Source organism: Excalfactoria chinensis, chromosome 1 (assembly GCF_039878825.1).
Source record: "Excalfactoria chinensis isolate bCotChi1 chromosome 1, bCotChi1.hap2, whole genome shotgun sequence".
Classification (NCBI taxonomy): domain Eukaryota; kingdom Metazoa; phylum Chordata; class Aves; order Galliformes; family Phasianidae; genus Excalfactoria; species Excalfactoria chinensis.
In genome coordinates, this window is record NC_092825.1 from 129904116 (window position 1) to 129922151 (window position 18036).

The 18036-nt window shown below is 45.2% G+C and overlaps 1 protein-coding gene across 3 annotated transcripts in view; it reads right to left on the reverse strand.

The window, feature by feature from the left end:
- TFDP1 (transcription factor Dp-1) overlaps positions 1-14270 on the reverse strand; it is a 35139-nt gene extending 20869 nt beyond the window's left edge. For 2 of the 3 annotated variants that reach the window (XM_072336402.1, XM_072336386.1), the window contains exons 1-3: positions 14136-14270; positions 13063-13147; positions 1336-1402 (exon numbers count right to left, since the gene is read on the reverse strand). In XM_072336402.1, coding sequence (XP_072192503.1) covers positions 1336-1402; positions 13063-13074 — 79 coding nt within the window. In that variant the 5' untranslated portion in view covers positions 13075-13147; positions 14136-14270. Of the gene's footprint in view, positions 1-1335; positions 1403-13062; positions 13148-13598; positions 13712-14135 lie in introns of those variants that run through there. The other variant, XM_072336393.1, reaches the window with a different exon arrangement.
- Between the last annotated feature and the right edge of the window lie 3766 nt (positions 14271-18036).

Consider the following 18036-nt stretch of genomic DNA (forward strand, 5'->3'; position numbering starts at 1 on the left):
GAATGGTGCTCAAAAATCACATGTATCGTGCAAAACAGATGTTGTAAAATTAACATTTCTACTTAATTGGAGTATTTTCTTAAAACAAATTAAGTCAGATGTTGCTTTAAAAACAAAACTTGTTAGTTAAATCAGTGCTGGTAGAAATCTGAAGTTTTTCAAGTTGTAAATATAAATGCTTAAAAGAGCTTGTTGAAACTTGATGGAATGGTGTGGAGCTGCTTCAGGGGAGGGTTAGACTGAGGGTTAATGAAAGATTCTTAACCTGAGGGTGACTGGCCACTGGAACACATTTCCCAGGCACGGCACCAATCTGGCAAAGTTCAAGAAGTGTCTGGACAAACACTGAGTCATACGGAATGATTTTGGGGTGGTGCTGCGTGGAGACAGGAGTTGGGCTTGATAATCCTTATGGGTCCTTTCCAACTCAGGATATTCTACAAAACAGGATATGGAAGACTAGACTCGAGATTCCTGGGAATGGACTACAGGTTAATCTGAGTGTGAGGGTAATCCATCAATGCATAAAGTCAATGGATTGTCAGCATGAAGGTTTATGAGAACATAGATAAGAAGCAGCAGGTGAGTCAGTCCAAATCAGTTTCGCCCTACTTACTACAACCTCCCAAAGCACTCCATCCACTGCACACAAGTAAACCAGACTATCAGCATTTGGAAGCAACAAAGGAAAACAGCCACTCCACCATAATGTACTGAGTGATGACTGCGAGCCACAAACACAATGTCGCACTGAGATATAGTGATACCTCCATAAAAACATGGAGGTATTCATGTTCATCCAACTTGGAATTGCATATACAATTTGTGTCACTTGTGTTGAGGAAGGCTGATGAATGCAGTAAAAAACGGTTAGAAGACTGACCACATAGAAAATCCAAAGTATGACAGTATTACTGTCATACAAGCACAGCCACTATGAGGGAGTCCAAAATGGTTCTGTTCAAATTATTATTACATACAGAACTGCATTAGTGTGAATGCAAGATCATAAACACTGCCAGAACCCCTCTCAAATAACTGCACTCCTGTATTTCTCCCAATTGTTAGAACAAACTGTCCCAAAAGATGCGTAAGGCCATCATAGCCTGTTAGCTACTCTAATGTGAGGATCGTGTACAGAATGGCAGTAAAAGTACAACTGAAACTGTGCTTAGAGACACTTAAAAACTACAACAAGATCTACAGCTTGTTTGCTGAGCACATAACACGTAACGTAAGAAAAGCTCTGCTAAAGCTAAGAAAGCAGATTAAAGCCAGTAACAAGCATAACAAGCAACAATCAAGAAACAGTCTTACTAAAAATAGTGTTCTTACCTTTTCCAGGACTTAGGTTTTGGTCTATAAACACCTTAAGCTCTCCATTGGCTTCAATTAGTCCAGCCTATTAAAGAAAGTAACTTTTATTAAATTGACAAACACAGCCTTTTATCATTAAATAGGGAAGAAATCACACTGGAAGACTCTGTTGGCACCACTCACATTTCCTCACTAATCTGCCACGTATGCAACCACACTGCTCATGGCATAATATTAGCCAAACCTTAAAATCAGCTGTTTATAAATAACATGTTCCCAAAAGCAAGTAGAAAATCAGTTTACGCATACCTTGCTATTTTGTGTTCCAAGTTTACTAAGGTACACTCAGTCTCTTAACAGATAGCTGAACACCTTGCTAATTAGAACCACTAACATCTGTGACTATATATTTTGCTGTATAGAAACTATCAACCTGCCGCTGAAGTTGATAACATTACGGCAAAACCAACAGAGGTGGTAAGAAGTGCCCCATGCCAGGCTAAGCAGAAAAACGGCATTAAAAACAAACACTGTTTGCGGTTGTTGTTTTTTAAAGATAAGAAAACAGAGGTCTTAAGTGAAGGATTTCATCCAAGTTTTATCAAGTAATCTGCATCCTTTGAGAAAGCTCAGTAGGAGTTATTAAAATATATATACTATTAATTCTGGATAGAAAATGCACGACACAGTAACTCCTTATTATCTCCAGACAAAGCAGTCCTGAAGGAATAATGAATGCAGGACACACAGTCTGTTTCCACTTAGAAAGAACAGTAAGAAATCTAACATTTGTACTCACCACAGTATAGCAAGTGGTGTTACAGAAGCTGAAATGTCCCTAAACTGTATTTCGTACACTGTCAATACTTGAAGGCTACTGCAGATGTTTAAGTGAGATAATTAAGTGCTCTGTTGTCAGACAGCAGCAGAATTTTCCCCTCAAAAGGCTACCTGAAGAGCCCTGCTGGTAATTAGCAAGTTCAGCAAACCAAGCGGACCACTAGAGGATGCTGTGGTGCTGCTGCTATCCAGGTGTATGACAGCAATCAGTTCATAAGCCAGAAGGAACCTCACAAGGCAGGAAACTGTTGATAACTTTTTCTCTTCGCTGAAACGGAAGAGGGGAAAAGTAGATGACAGAACACTGAGGACAGACTGGGAGGTGAGCAGAAGAGAAACTCTGCTAAGGGAAGTATTAAGAGCAGAAATCTGTATTAGCATTGCGGAGATGAGGACCCAGCAGCACAGAGGAAACACTTCAACAGCTTCAACAAATACCATTTCTCCTGCCCTACTCCCATACACCAGACCTACACAACCCCGCAGGCCAACAGACTACATCTGACCCTTTCCAAAGCAAGATGCTATTCACTAACATGAAATTGCTAACATGTACAAAGATGTTATAAAACAGGCTCTATGGCAAGATAAACTTCCAGGACAGCGGAACTCAATGTACTGAAAGTGAATCGGATATGAAGACAAATTTGGAGGTATTACATCATACTCCCTACCCTACCTCAGTTACACAACAGGAGTGCTAAACCACACAGGAAGCACTGTCTCACTGTCCCAATTCTTCTAAATGCAATCCTTCACTTTCTGTTGTTGAATAGAAAGAAAAGGCTTGCGCTCCTAGGACACCCAATGGTTTTCTGCTCATGAGAATGAGAGATGCACCAATGAGAATGGAAAGACTTTTAGCATGCAAAAGAAAACTTCCATCAAGCTTGCATATCAGTTATAGTGACAAGACAAATATTTACAGTGCGAGCTTATTCAGGAATTCAAGTATGCAAGTCGCTACACTGAATGCTATTTCAATAATCTGCACATCAGGTAATTCAGTAATCAGTTATTCTTTGCACTCCCTGCCCCCAACTCTTTATTTTAACTGGCACAATCTCCAATATAACCATTTCTATGACTTCACTTTATCCTTAAGTACGCAATCAACCAATACATTACATCACCTATTAAGTTCTGCATTTCCCTCTACATAAACGAGATACAGCATGATAAACTACCAAAACCAATGGTCAGCTCTAGAAACACCACCCGGCGTTACAAAGGGTCAGGTTAGTGCCACATAACCTGGATCATGTTTCTGTGTGGCTGAAAGCATGCAAGCCAATGACAAACTGGAAAACGTTCAGGAAAAACATTGCATTTCAGTCAACAGTAGGATGTAATTTTGGAAGACTCAGAGAACGACAGTCAGCAAACAACTGCTGAGGAGCCAGCAAAATGATGAAGACAACAGTCTGCACACCAGTATCTTGCCGAAGGTTCAGTTCTGGCCGTTACACGGCTGGTAAATATTCAACTTGAAAGCGTATGCCTAGGAAAGGCTCCAAGAAAACTGCCAGGGAAGAGCACTACCAAATTCAATAGCAAACAGCACCCCAAGCTGCTATGGTTCATAATGAAAGTTCATTTCATTAATAGCGAAAATTTTCCTCCTCCAGGCTCAGTGTGTGCGCTTCACGCTTCTAGATACAGTATTTGACTATGAGGTTATCAAGAATGTCACTATTTTCGAGTCTCCTCAAAGTCACTGCTTTAAGTGACACAGGAATGAAACAGTAAGACTTTCATCCCATATAAAAATCCACCATCTTTGTTTCACACGAGAACCACTAGGCAAAAATCTCTCAGTGCATACTTGAAAGAAATTCCCACTATTTTACAGGGCAGTTATAAGAGTCCCGGATTACCCCTCCATACCCTACCCAGCACAGCTCCCAAAAGAATTAAAGTAGAACTCAGAGGAAGAAGTGACCACAGCTCCCAGTAGGTATATCCCAGTCACAGACCCACAACGAATGTAGGAAGTACTTGGTTTTTGTTTTCCTCAGTAGAAAAGTAACCTTCTACCAAAAAGGGTATCAACCTTTTCTGATGTGAAGACACATTTAGTTTTCAGGCCTTATCAAGCTACCTGTATCAAGGTATTTTGATATTTTTTTCCCATCTGATAACAGAATAAAAAGAAAACGTTTTCTTCTCATGATTCTGAGCTTCAAGATGCATAGCTTCCTTTGATGATAATGTCAGTGCTGCCTGGAGCAATATCACCATCTAAATATTTGATTCTGAAGGCTTTATTAACTGCCTGCAACTTCTCAATTTAGAGTTGCTTTCCTCTTCAAAGAGGCATGCTAGGTACATAAACTTCTGCAAGGCTATGTAAAGGAACTTTCTGTGTTGGTAACAGGTATAACACCCTTCATGCTCTTCACATTTCAACAAAATCCATAGAGATGTAAAAAGAACAAACAAATAGCTTTTGCCACTCAACGCAGCGTCTAAGTCCAGCAACTGTTCCCAGCAAAAACTTTGATCTCCTTTCCACTAAACACAAGCAGAAGATTAAAGACCAATGGACAAATCAGTGAATCTGCTCCCTTTAATTGCGAAAGCTACGCTTGAGTAGAGAACTCAGCCACCACCTAGGATCCACCTCATCACACTGCTCAGAACTTCTAGTGATTAAAAAACCACTGATAGGCTAAACATACTAAAGGCTCAATTGAAGTCAGCCTGCTAAGATCAGCTGCAGCCAAAGGGACTAGACAGTCGATTTTTGCATCGTTTCCACATAAAAGCTGAAAAACTTTAAGTGGTCTCCATCTGAAAGAAAGTAAATTGTGAAACAGTATTTTTTCTTGGACTGAAGTAAATCTGAAATGAAATTTGCGATCTACCAAGCCCTCTAATTCTAGCTAGCTAGCATTTGTGATCTCTTAAGTTCAACAGTAGAAATTCAACACCCTTACAATGAAAGTACCGATTCCACAGCCTTCCAGACTTGCAATTTTCTCTCTTGCTAGAAACTAGCATGAAATTATTCATTAAAAGCTTTAAACATTAGTTTCTTGCTGGACCTGGACGGTAGAATAACTGGACAGGTACACATCCAATATCTATCAAGCTTAACCTGAGAGGAAGGTCCCTCCGCTACAATGAGATAAGCAAATACAAAGAAGAGAAAGCTGCCTCTGTGCCATATAAATACCTTTTCTATCTCGCTTCTATGTAATGAGCCCAATTTTAAGTATGCTCTATGAGAAAGAGCTGAAAGAAGAGGGAAAGGTAAAAAAAAGGGGGGAGGATAAGTGGAAACAGAGGCATTTGCCAAAAGGTATTTCTCAAAAGGTTTTCAGTTGCTAACATCAGGATAAGACCACTAAAATGAGGCACAGAACTAGGTTTGTCAACCAATCAGGAGAAACAGGTCAAAATACACAACACTGCTTAAAGAATGGGAGTCAGAATGGGACAGATGGAGAAACAAGCAGACAACATCGGCACTGACAGATGAGGAGATCAGTGTAATTGGGAGTCTCTTAAGAAGTACAGGAAACAGAAGTGTTGGGAACCTAGATGTTTTTAAAGACCAAGGAGACTGGATCCTGTGCAAAGAGAAGAACATGGGAACAGGGATAGCGAACACATTCTATGCTAAATTAAGCCACAACTACAGAGCATACAGTAGTAAAAATACAAGTAGGGAACGGAGAAGTGAGAAAGGACAAGTATTCCCAATAGAGCAAATTTCCTCCTGAAGCTTGTCAAAGGCATTAGGAGGATGCTTCTACTGTCTACAGGCATTTGCAAAGTCAACTGGCAAAAACCCACACATCTGGAGCAAACTACTTAATTTGATCAGTACAGAGTACCAATCTGCAGGACTTCACACTTGATAAGTAAGCAGTAACCATAAAGGCACTATGCCGTGTAATTTTACTGTGTCTCCTTAAGCACAACGTAGGGGTCTGGGATTTATTTTATCATCAGGAGGCAACAAACAAACATAATGGAATATGACCACAGCTACAGAATGGAGAAAAGCCTATAATCAGAAGTAATGCTGCTTAAACAACCTTAGTTTTATTTCCACCCCTAGTGACATGCAGATGTCATTCGTAACAAAATGACCATATGCTATTTTTCCCCATTGGACCCTCACCTCATTCAGGGACCAGATGATATGCCCTGGAAATGAATTATCATATAGATACAGGAGGCTGTCCCATAAAGACAGACAATTCATTTTTCACAGAAATTAAAAGGTAATGAAGGAATATAGCAGAGGCCTGCAGGAAAGGAAAGAAGGTTCTTAAGTTTAAAATACTTGAATTCCATTTTGCAAATGAAGTGGCAACTATGCCTCGCTGTATAAAGTAAGGCAAAAGATCTTTTAATGTCAGGCAACAGGACGCTGATCCTACACAACTCTCATGTGTTACTCTACTATGCCCAGTAGCCTTCGTCTAAAGCAGATATGCCACATCCTCACTTCACAGCATCATCAAGATTGATAACCACTGGGCAATGACCTACACCAAAGAAAAAAGCTTCCCAAAGAGTAAACCGAACTGTTAGCTCCTTAACCTAGGCAAGGTGCAAACCAAACACTAAGACACTAAAAAATCTGAGTCATACAGAAGCCTGGGAAGATTAAAAAATACACAAATCATCATGGGTTAGTAGCAGAGTCAAGCACAGTCAATTGTTGCTCTGAACACGTGCTGCACTGGTACTGCACATACACTGGACACTGACATATGTGGAGTTGCATTTATGGTTTTCTCTCCATTGAGTAACATTCCGAGGCCATTAGCTTTGCAGGCTGTTCTTCTAAACAGAATAAGATGTAATCTTTGCTGAATTTCAGACAGGAAGAACTCATTTGGAAGGCAAGTCAAACATTGACCCAGCCTAAAAAATCACACAGATCAAAAATATAAGCAGAGTTACAATTATTGTACTGGATTGTTTCTCACAGTGACCAAATGGCCCAAGCGACACAATCTTTGCCAACATTAAAGCTGTTGCCCCCCAAACTAACTGCAAAGCTGTATGAAGCAATGCTGAATACGAGATTCCTAGGGCAAATATGACCAAAGCACCAGTTCACCATCTCTACTATAAACTGATCAGGAAAGGAAATCCTGAGCTCACAGAAGTGCATTGGTTGGAAGGGACCTCAAGAGATCACTGAGTCCAACCCCCCTGCTAAAGCAGATACCCTACAACAGGTCGCACGTGTAAGCATCCAAATTGGTCATGAATATCTCCATAAAGAAAATTCCATGACCTCTCTGGTCTGGTGCTCTCTCACCCTCACTGTAAAGTCTTCCCACGTTTGTATAGAACTTCCTATATTCAAGTTTTAGTCCATTGCTCCTTGTCCTATTGCCACACACCACTGAGAAGAGCCTGGCCTCAGTCATTTGCCTCCCTTGAGATATTTGTAAACATTTATTAGATTTCCCCCCCTCAGTCTTCTTTTCTCCAGGCTGAACAGACCCAGTTACTCAGCCTTTTTGTGTCCTCCAGACCTCAACACTCCCACGCAGAGGTAACAGCAGTTGCTGTTCCCACAACTGGCTCCCAGTGCCACTGTAGATTTGACTTTGTTAGGCTTTTCTTCTTCCAATCGAATCAAATCTATAGAGAAATTTGCTCAGCAGTATTGGAACACAGAAAAATTCAACAGGTTACGTTAATAAGATTGGCCTGCCTCACCAAGTTCCTTACTGGTGTGTTAAAAGGCTACATCAGCCCACATTATCTCCTTCTAAGTCTGCATAACCACGATATCATGGGGCTTAGTAGATGTGATGTAACGCAACATAAGACAAACAGCCAGCAGCATTCCTGGGCATATGGACAACTGGACACGTTTAAAATCAAGTTGTTCATCCTCTGAGAACCATTCTGACGCTGAGAATGTTTAGCAAATGTTGGCCCTAATTTTTGCTCCCACTTTCAATTAGACACAATAAATCTCTGCTAAGCGATATCCAAACAAACAAACACGAAGACTGAAATAAATAATCCCTAGTGTAATTTAACTTTTGAAACCTGGCATTTTTGTTGAGCGTGTTGTCAGCATACACTGCATTTACTTAGCAATGCTACAAATAAACATGCGCAGCCCCTACCATTAACTACACATCAAATTAATAAAGAAGTAAAGCTTAAGAGAAAACAAATTAGCAATGTGACTGTAACTTCTGAGTTGCCATTCTCTGTTTAATAAATAAGAACTAACATGGGAAATAAGAAATACGCCTTACTATGTATTTGCAATGCAAAGATCTTATTTTTCCTTCTGCATTCTTCTGAAAGGCAGATTTAAAAACATAGCGGCATGAAAACCCAGACTGACATGCGCTTTCATAAGACCTGATTTCATAATACTATTTCATCTCCAGTTTACCAACTTCTGAACACATTAAAACTACAAGCAGACAGAAATAAATCAAGCTCCTGAGCAGTCACTGAGCTAAAATGATATCAAACAAGGTGCGCAAAGCTCCTGAAATCCACTGACAATTCAATTCCTATAAGCTGTCTCACCAAGACTTCCAGGGCATAATCAAAAATAAACATAATAAGAGAAACACATGCCGATACTTTAAGAAGAAATCTGCTTGCAGTCTCTTCAGTGCTTGCTAGACTCTCACAGTACTTCATTGGAAGCAGGAAAAAGACTTTTTACATAAGATCTTCATCCTTATAAGTCTATTCCAAATGTGATTGTCTCTTGCCATGAAGACTTGCTCAAGTTTGATGCACAAGCACCATCTAAAAGCAATTTTAGAAGGTCAACTCTGGGATGTCCCAGCAAAATAACCTGTACAGAAGCACAGATCTACTTCCTTCCCCAAAATGAACACACCTATTGACCTATTAAGTGACACTGCTGTAAGCGATTAGCTTGCTGGTTTCTACTCTTATGTTACCTTTTAGTACACATTTTGCTCCAAGGATATTTAAGTAGGACTGTGAGATAAATTCATCGGATGAAAGTATGTACCCAAGTGGCTTCTCAATATTCAATTAAATAAGCCATCGATCTTAAACCCTGTGTCTCTAGGAGTCTGGTAGTGTCAGACCACCTGCTGAACTTCATGCCAGAAGAACTTCTCCCATAGTGTCTTCAGGATTTACAGATACACACAGGGCTTCCTTTGCAAAGTTGGGCTGTATCTGGTGCTCACCGACGTTAATGAAAGTACAGTGAAATACTGAGGACAGACAATGTGTTTTAAGCAGAGTAGAGGACAAGATAAATATCACTCACAGTAATTAAAGAAAAAGGTAGCAGTAGAATAAACCAGAAAATTAAATATATATATGATCTTAGAACAAGTCATCCTCAAACCAATGCCATTGTGTGTGATTCATGAAACCAGAGTTCATCTGCAGCAGAAGTATCTGAAAGTAGAACCTGGGTCACACCTTAACTTGGATTTTCTGCTACCAGGTACTGAGTGATGAAGAAAATACCGACCTACTGATACTAAGAAGTATTTATCGCCTTGCTTATCAGACAATTCTAATACACAATTGAATACAAATAAGGCCAGCAAGCAGCCTTCACTTACACTGGGAACCAGAAGACAAATTAAGGTGCCACATTTACTTTCTGTCTCCTCCTGATGCCCTGCGCTGCCTAGTTTTACGCATGCCACGGGTGACAAGAAAGGTCAGCATTTCACTCAGGAAGCTCTACCTCCACCTAACCACTAATCCCATGAGCAGCGTAAGTCAGCTGAGGACCTTTGCTCCTCCAGGTCCTGCTTATGACATACATCTGTAAAAGCAGCTGAAGACTTTATGGTAGGCTCAGTACAGTCTCAGAGAATGAAAGTTATTAACCAGGAAGGGGATGTGGCTAAGCTGGAGTTTCTGGACATGCCACCTTTGTTTCAGACCAAGAAATTTCCCATACATTGCGTTCACTGCTCTCAAAGAAGACATACGTGGTGCAAACACACACACCAGACTGTACGCTACTAACACTACTGCCCTCAACTGAGCACAGCTTGTCATTCTGCCTCTGAGATGCAGCAGACTGCTCCTGCTTCCATGGTGTGCGCATCCTGAAGACACTGCAACCATCATTCCCTCCCCCACTCATCTTTTTTTCCCCACCGTTCCTTTAAATTATGAAGAAGTGAAGTCCTTTTAGTAACTCGGCTCTTCTAAACCGAATGCGATATTCCATGGCCTGCCTGGTTCTATTAGAACTGATTTCAGCTCCACACAATGCTCGCATGCCTCAAGCCAGAAATGGTCTATGCTCATCACTATGACCAGATCTCACTGGAAAATGAGTTTCTTCTTTCTTTTTCCTTCTACATTTATAGCATTCTAGATCTCCTAACCATTAAATACAACCATTCTGAAAAATACGATTTGGAATGCCCACAAACACATGGACTTTCACAAGCTGCTACCTCTTTTTACACTGTTATCTCTCAATTTAACCCAGTCACAGGATTAGTTGTGATTATGCTTTTAAACTCAACCTACAGGCTTTTAATTAAGGTGCCACATCAGAATGCATCTTTTTTTCCCTTCCCCTTATAGCTTACTGACCACAGCAAAGGAGAGGAATGTATTCTGCCAAAAACCAATGCTTCCTTGCTTATTTTCTCTTTACTGTACACTCTGAAAAGCATTAGAGGGATATATTTTAATGTAATATTTAACAGAATTTAGACTTTGGTCAAATATCTTGCGAGCATTATCTTGCCAGCTTACCTGATCGCTACTTTTGCAATTACTTAGTCCTTTTTAAAAGCATTTTCTTGGGCTCGCCAGTACTCTCCATCATGCTGCCCATTTCTTCAATTCCCCTGTAAAGTCTTAGCCTTAGCAGGCGTTTAACTTTCCAAACAGATATTTTCAAATAGCAGTTTTCATATAATAGAGGCATCAGCTGGAAAGCTAGAAGTGAGCAACGTAAGGAAAAGAAGTATTTTCCTTCAGCAAGTGGGAGGAGGGGTTAAGCGGGAGCATTATCTAGCACAGCCCTGGCTCCACACCTTCTGCAGGGCCGCCTGTTCCAGCAGCTGCCAGCACGGGACCCAGCAGCACAAGCCCCAGAGCCCACGTTCCCCAGCTGCAGCGTGCTGATACATGCTTGGCCATGGGAATGCCACCTCCAGACTTGGGGGGTGAGCGGCACAAACCGCCCTCACCACAGTTGTGCCACTTCAGCCCTGCTGGAAATGAAAAAGGGAAGGAAGGGGTGGGGGCATTCATCAACTATGCCATCTTCTTCACCACATCTCGCAGTCCATTAGAGCGCTTGATAGGTGACACAGCAGAACCGCGGGCCATTAATGCGGTTCATCTTTCTTCCCTCAAACAGGATTTTACATATATGCAAAGGTTTCTGAAAGCGGGTTACACAGTTCTTCAGTTAAGACCTCATACACTTTCTCCCTACCCTGTGCCAGTGTTCAAGCACACTTAACGCGTCACCTACAACCTGAGCCGGACTACTGCTCCTCCAAATTCACTTTATTACTTCTTGATCCGCTCTTAGAAGACACTGAAAACATCTATTTGTTCCCACCTGTAGCATCTTCCTCCATTTCTGAAGTTTGTTGCTGCGCACGTTATTCCTCCCTTAACTACTCCCCTCCTACAGCAAGATGGATCTCTCAATAAGTAGGTTCCTTCTTAGATGCCTTACCCCCATTATATTCCCACACACATTCTATAACACCGATCTGTGCTTGCAGGTGTCAGCCCTTCGCTCAGCCCATCTCCTTCCCAATGGCAGTACGAAACGGATGTATCCTAACGTCTGCATTACTCTGAGCTGCCGCTTATTTCATCTCCTCTTCCACCCCTCCTCTTCCATTTTTTTCCCTGCTCATACAGCCCTTCATTCCCTGAACTCTGCTATCTGTAGCACACTTGAACACCCTTATCTTTTACAGGCGAGCGTGCAGTGACTATGTATTTCTGGTTGCGCTTCTGCACACCGAGATACTTTTCATGTGCTTCTGAACTCCTAAAATTCCCTACAAGATGAACTTGTTAAACCAATCACTATTTCATGGTAATTCTCACTCTCCGAAAGCTACAACAGTTCACGTAATAACGTAACCTGCTGTTTAGAATTGGAAGCATTTTGCTTTGCAACTTGTTTGCTATTTTGTTGTCTTTTTTTTTGGGGGGGGGGAAAGATACATTCAAGTTTGAATACAGAGCGCTCCATTCTCTATAGAACCGTGGCAGTCCAATTACAGTAGCTACGAGCAACGAAATATATCTGAAAGGCGGAACCTGTTCAAATGGTTCATAAAAGAATACTGGAATGGATAAGAGCAAAGGTGTTTCTGAGGCCTGCCTCAAGGCCACCAGTCATGGCGTGGATGGCAGTGGAAGTCTGTGCTGCAAGCTCCCAATGCTTGCTCTTACAGACAGTAATCGGCATCTTTGAGTGGACAGCAAAGAAAGAGTGAGGAGATAAGGAGGCTTTGCTGCCCTGAATGCACCCAGCAGCAGAGGCAGCGCCAGCCAGCAGTGACACTCAGCTGGTGACTTCTGGAGACAACAGCACAGAGCCACCAACCACCACAGCACCTGAACAGCGTATTCTGGGGCTTTCTGTACCCACGTCAAAGGCAGCCTGGGGTGGTGCTCAATGTGAACACATCTAATGCCAACGAGCAGAGAGCTTTTATGAGGACGGTAGATTCCCAGGACTACTCTGAGGAAACTGCTGCAGACCTGAAGCTGGTTTGGGGTCAGAGCATCCGTATAGTGAAGCACAGTCTGGGCCTGGGGTGCAGCAGAGTCAGGTTCACACGTTTGCACTGCCAGCTATAACAGAGCCTGACCTGCTTTGCTTCCGTTAGCAAAAACAAAAGCAAAAATATGCTATTAGCTATGCCCCTGCATGTGATGCGCTATAAATATACTTACATCTTTTGCCATGTTACCCCAGCCTAGCAGGCAATCCTCTTACAATCCTGCTGCCTGCGGGACGCTGGGACCACGATGCTATTTTCTAGAAAGCAAACACAACCAGCCATCAGTCAGCTCTCCACAACGTGAGGAGGCAAACTTTGCGCCGCCCCAAATCCCGGCTGCTCCCCACAGCGTCGTGCTTCAGAACGGAACCCTCTGGGAGAGCGCAAAGTTCCCCCCCCTGCCCCGCTCCGTCGAAGCGACGCCCCCGCTCACAGCCAGCACGTGGGAGCGACGCCCCGCCGCCCCCCCTCCCGTCCAGCTGCACTGGGGGGTGGTTGTACAGCACGGTCGGGCCTCCTCCCGCCGCCCCCATCCCGGCGGCGGGCACACGCAGGCCTCTGGGCCGCCCCCCCCCTCCCTTCCCGCCCGCAGACGGAGACCGCAGCCGCCGCCCGCCCCTCCGCCGGGGCCTCCGCTCAGCGGCGGGGGGCCACGCCGATGGCGGCGCCTCCCCGCGACTCCCATCCTTTCCCCCCATATCCTCGCACCTGAGCGACCCAAGGCGGAGAGCGCCGGCTCCATCCCCCGCCGCCGCCGCCCCCCAGCCCGGGTCCCGGCGCGCAGCACCCCCCGCCCGGCGCCGAGCTGCCGAGCCGCCAAGCTGCCGCTGCGGAGGCGCCCGACTGCACATGTGCGGCGGGCGGCGCGCGCGGGCCCGCGAGCCCGGCGGGAGGGGGCAGGGGCGGAGGGAGGGAAGGAAGGAGGGAGCGGGCGCCCAACGGCCGCTCTGTGTGTGTTGGGGGGGGGGAGGCGGCGGGGCACGCTCCGTGCCGGCACGGCGGGGCGGGGGGGGGGCGGCGTGCGGGCTGTCACCGTGCGGCCCGCGGCCCTCGCACACCTGCCCGGGGGGCGGCGGGAGGGGGGGGGGGGGGGGGTGAACGAACGCGGCGGTGCGTGTCCGCGATCCCGCCGGCCGCTTCCATTCCTTTCCTTTCTATTCTCCGTCGGCGGCAGCGCGGGCAGCGGGGGGGGCAGTGCTGGGAATGGGGAATGGAAGGGGGGGATCCAAAAAAATTGAAACTTACACTTTTGTGCGTCCCACCGGCGTGACGCTGCGCGCTGACGTCACGGGGTGTAGCGTGCCTTGCACGGGCACACGCGGAGCGGCTAAGCCAACCGTCCGCCCCTCCGTGGGCGGAGGGAGCATGCGCGGGATTTTCGCGCTTTCCGACTCCCCGCCCTGCGGCGCTGGCGGCGGCGAGCGCGCGGGAAGCTACGGCGCGAGATTGCTCTTCGGACGGGCACGTGGTCGCCGCGGGGCCCTTTAAGAGTCGTAGAGAGTGTACAGCGCTCAGTGTACTGCCAAGCATGTGGGGGGTGGGAAGGTGCTTCCTGTCTCCAGCACTGGTCACACCTGGGGAACACATCAGCAATGGAGTCGCTGTCTCTGGAGGTGTTCAGGAACCCTGTGGATGTGACACTGAGAGACATGGTCGTGACACTCGGGTGACACTCGGGTCGTGACACTTGGGCTCGGGTGAACCTAATGAGGTTCAACACGGCAAAGTGCAAGGTTTTGCACTTGGGCCGGAAGAACCCCAGGCACTTGTACAGGCTGGGAGGAGTTGTCCTTGAGAGCAGCTCGGCAGAGAAAGACCTGGGGGTCCTGATAGATGAGAAACTTAACATGAGCCAGCAGTGCGCTCTGGCAGCCCGGAAGGCAAATGGGATCCTGGGCTCCATCAGGAGAGGGGTGGTCAGCAGGGATAGGGAGGTGATTGTCCCTCTCTACTCTGCTCTTGTGAGGCCCCATCTGGAGTACTGTGTCCAGGTGTGGAGCCCTCAGTACAAAAAAGATATGGAGATTTTGGAAAGGGTCCAGAGGAGGGCCACGAAGATGATCAGGGGGCTGGAGCACCTCCCCTATGAGGACAGGCTGAGGGAGTTGGGTTTGTTCAGCCTGGAGAAGAGAAGGTTGCAGGGTGACCTCATTGCAGCCTTTCAATACCTGAAGGGAACTTACTCCCAGGAGGGGAGCAAACTCTTCGAAAGGGCTGATAATAGCAGGACTAGGGGAAATGGTTTTAAGTTAAAAGAGGGAAGATTTAGGTTGGATGTTAGGGGGAAGTTCTTTACTAGGAGAGTGGTTAGGTCCTGGAACAGGCTGCCCAGGGAGGTTGTGGATGCCCCGTCCTTGGAGGTGTTCAAGACCAGGTTGGACAGGGCTCTGGGCAACCTGATCTAGTAAAGGCGTATGTTTGGTGGCCCTGCCTGGCAGGGGGGTTGGAACTACATGATCCTTGAGGTCCCTTCCAACCCGGGTCATTCTGTGATTCTGTGATTCTGTGTGACACTGAGAGACATGGTCAAGTGGGCTCATAGTTGGACTAGATGATAGAATCGTAGAGCCATAGAATGGCCTGGGTTGAAAAGGGCAACAATGGTTTGGTTTCAACCCCCCTGCTATGTGCAGGGTCACCAACCACCAGACCAGGCTGCCCAGAGCCACATCCAGCCTGGCCTTGAATGCCTCCAGGGATGGGGCATCCACAACCTCCTTGGGCAACCTGTTCCAGTGCGTCACCACCCTCTGTGTGAAAAGCTTCCTTCATGGTAAGCCCTCGCTCTGTGTCTGCCCCACTCACTGCTGTGGGCACCATGGCCATGCATTGCCCTGCACTGACAGCCGCCATGGTCCCATCTCCCCATTCTTCCTTCCTGGCGGGACATGGTGGCGGTGGCTTCTCTGCAAACAAGAATTGATTCTTTCTTGACCAGTCAGTGAAGAAAGCGATTGAAGACTACCTTTTTAATTGCTCTAGTTCTTCTATTTACACTTGTCGTGTAATCTTGCTGTTACACCAGCAGGAAAATCTTCAGCTCTCTGCTCTCTCTTCATTTTCAGTGCTCCATTAGGCGTTCTGGAGCTGCAGGACTTGTGTTTGCATCCATGGAAGGCTGCTGTGCGTTACTGTCCATCTGTGACCCGCCTCTCCATCTTAAGCCCATTTCAGAATGAGAACAGATCGCAACTCCAAACATCAGTTTGCTGTGACTCCACAGCAGACGCAGAGATGAGGAGAACGTGTTTTAATTCACCTACAATCAGAAAACTGCAACGTGCCAGAGAACATGCACAGGGACCCATTTTGATTTTTGGAAATTGAAGCCAAGCCATCTTAAGAGAGGGACCTGTGAGAGCTCCTTAAATACAGACCTCATAGCAGCTGATAAGCTTGTCAGCATTTGGCCTCCTTGGGAGGTACTATCTCCCAATTCTCAAATTTCTGCTCTATTTTAAGAAATAAAAATACAGCTTGGCACTGTAACCTTAAGAGTTTTGCCATTCCCTGATGCAGGTTTTATCCCCCCCAAGGCAGGGTCAGCTGTCCCTAGCCACTCCGGTCACTTGATTGTCCAGTTTGTCTTTTATCTGCAGAAACTGGGATTTCTCTCTTGATGGCTCACTGTTCCTACTGTCAAGACGCCTCTCCCCACTGGCTGTGGTAATTACTCAATGGAGTCTGTGGGAGATCCAAAGAAACACGCTTCCTGCTCCATGAAGCTGGTAGGCCCATATCTTCTGCCTGTTGTTTCCTTCAGGGCAGGGTGGGCCGCACAATTCCCAGCCCTTAGAACATCTTGCTGCTTTTCCTTCTCCTTTCACTGGCATCACTGCCTCCTTCACTGTCAGATCAGCTAACGGTAGCTTGACTGGTACTTGCTGTTGTTAATAAGCTATTGCCATTCCCAGCCAAGCTACTAACACTGCTAGCACAGCTTACCCTTGTCACTTAGGGGTCCAGTTTCCTCCACACTCCACGTTGCCCATGTGCTGGAGCACTGCCAGGATTGCTTACAGAGCAGAAATAACATTCCTTCCCCAGACAAAACCCAGGAGTGCTTTTGTGGTTAACTGTTTTGGGTTCATTCCAGCAGGCAGCAAGACCACACAAGGTTTCTCACATCCTTCATCAAGCATCATCCTATAGCACAGTTTTCTCATGTGAGGCACTCCCACATGCCTCTCTGCCCACGAAGCAAAGGATGTCCAACTGTAAAACCAGATAAGAGGTACTGTGATGCTGCTTTCTCCTCGTCTTTGAAGATGGAAACAGGAACTCTTAAAGCTTTCATAGAGTTCTAATGTGTCTAATCAGTAATTTGGACTCACATCTAGTATCCAGTCAGTTAATCCCAGGCAAAGACACACAGAATATTGATATTACTACTTCTTTTTCTTCAATATGGACCAAATCAGAACTTATTCAGGAAAGAAATAGAAAGGATGAGACAGCCCCTGGTCACCTAGATACTTGCTGTTTGGACCCAGGAACCAAAAGGTCTTTTCACTCAAATCCTTTAAAAGGTAATTGTGAAATATATATTTCTATTAAGAGATGTAAACCATCAATATCCCTTACTCTCCTAACAGGAATTTTTCAGAGAAATACAACCAACCACAGTGGTTTATTTATACAAAAGGTTTACTTACTGCAGATTATACTTTGTATAATAGTTTCAAGGCCCCACTGGGTAAGAGAAATACTGGAAGCCAGATGGAGGCCTTGGAGGCCTATCTCATGGCCTATCATGGCTTTTCTTTCTTTTTTTCCTTCTTTCTTTCTTCTTTTCTTTTTTCTGTACCTGATCAGTCTGATGGTCTTCTATGGAGGAGGGACAACATCATTGGATAAAGGACAGGTAGCTTACCTGTGGTCTACCTAGACTTGTGCAAGGCTTTTGATGCAGTCTCACATCACATCCTTATCTCTAAACTGGAGAGGTATAGACTTGAATGACGGTCAATTCAGTAGATTAAAAATTGGTTGGATAGTTGTAACCAAATGGCTCTGTGTCCAGTTGGAGGCCAGCGATGAGTACTGTCTGCAGCGGTCCATTGTGGAAGTGGTGCTTTTCAACCTTTTTATCAGTGACATGCAGTGAGGTTGAGTGCATGCTCAGCAAGTTTCTGGATAACACCAA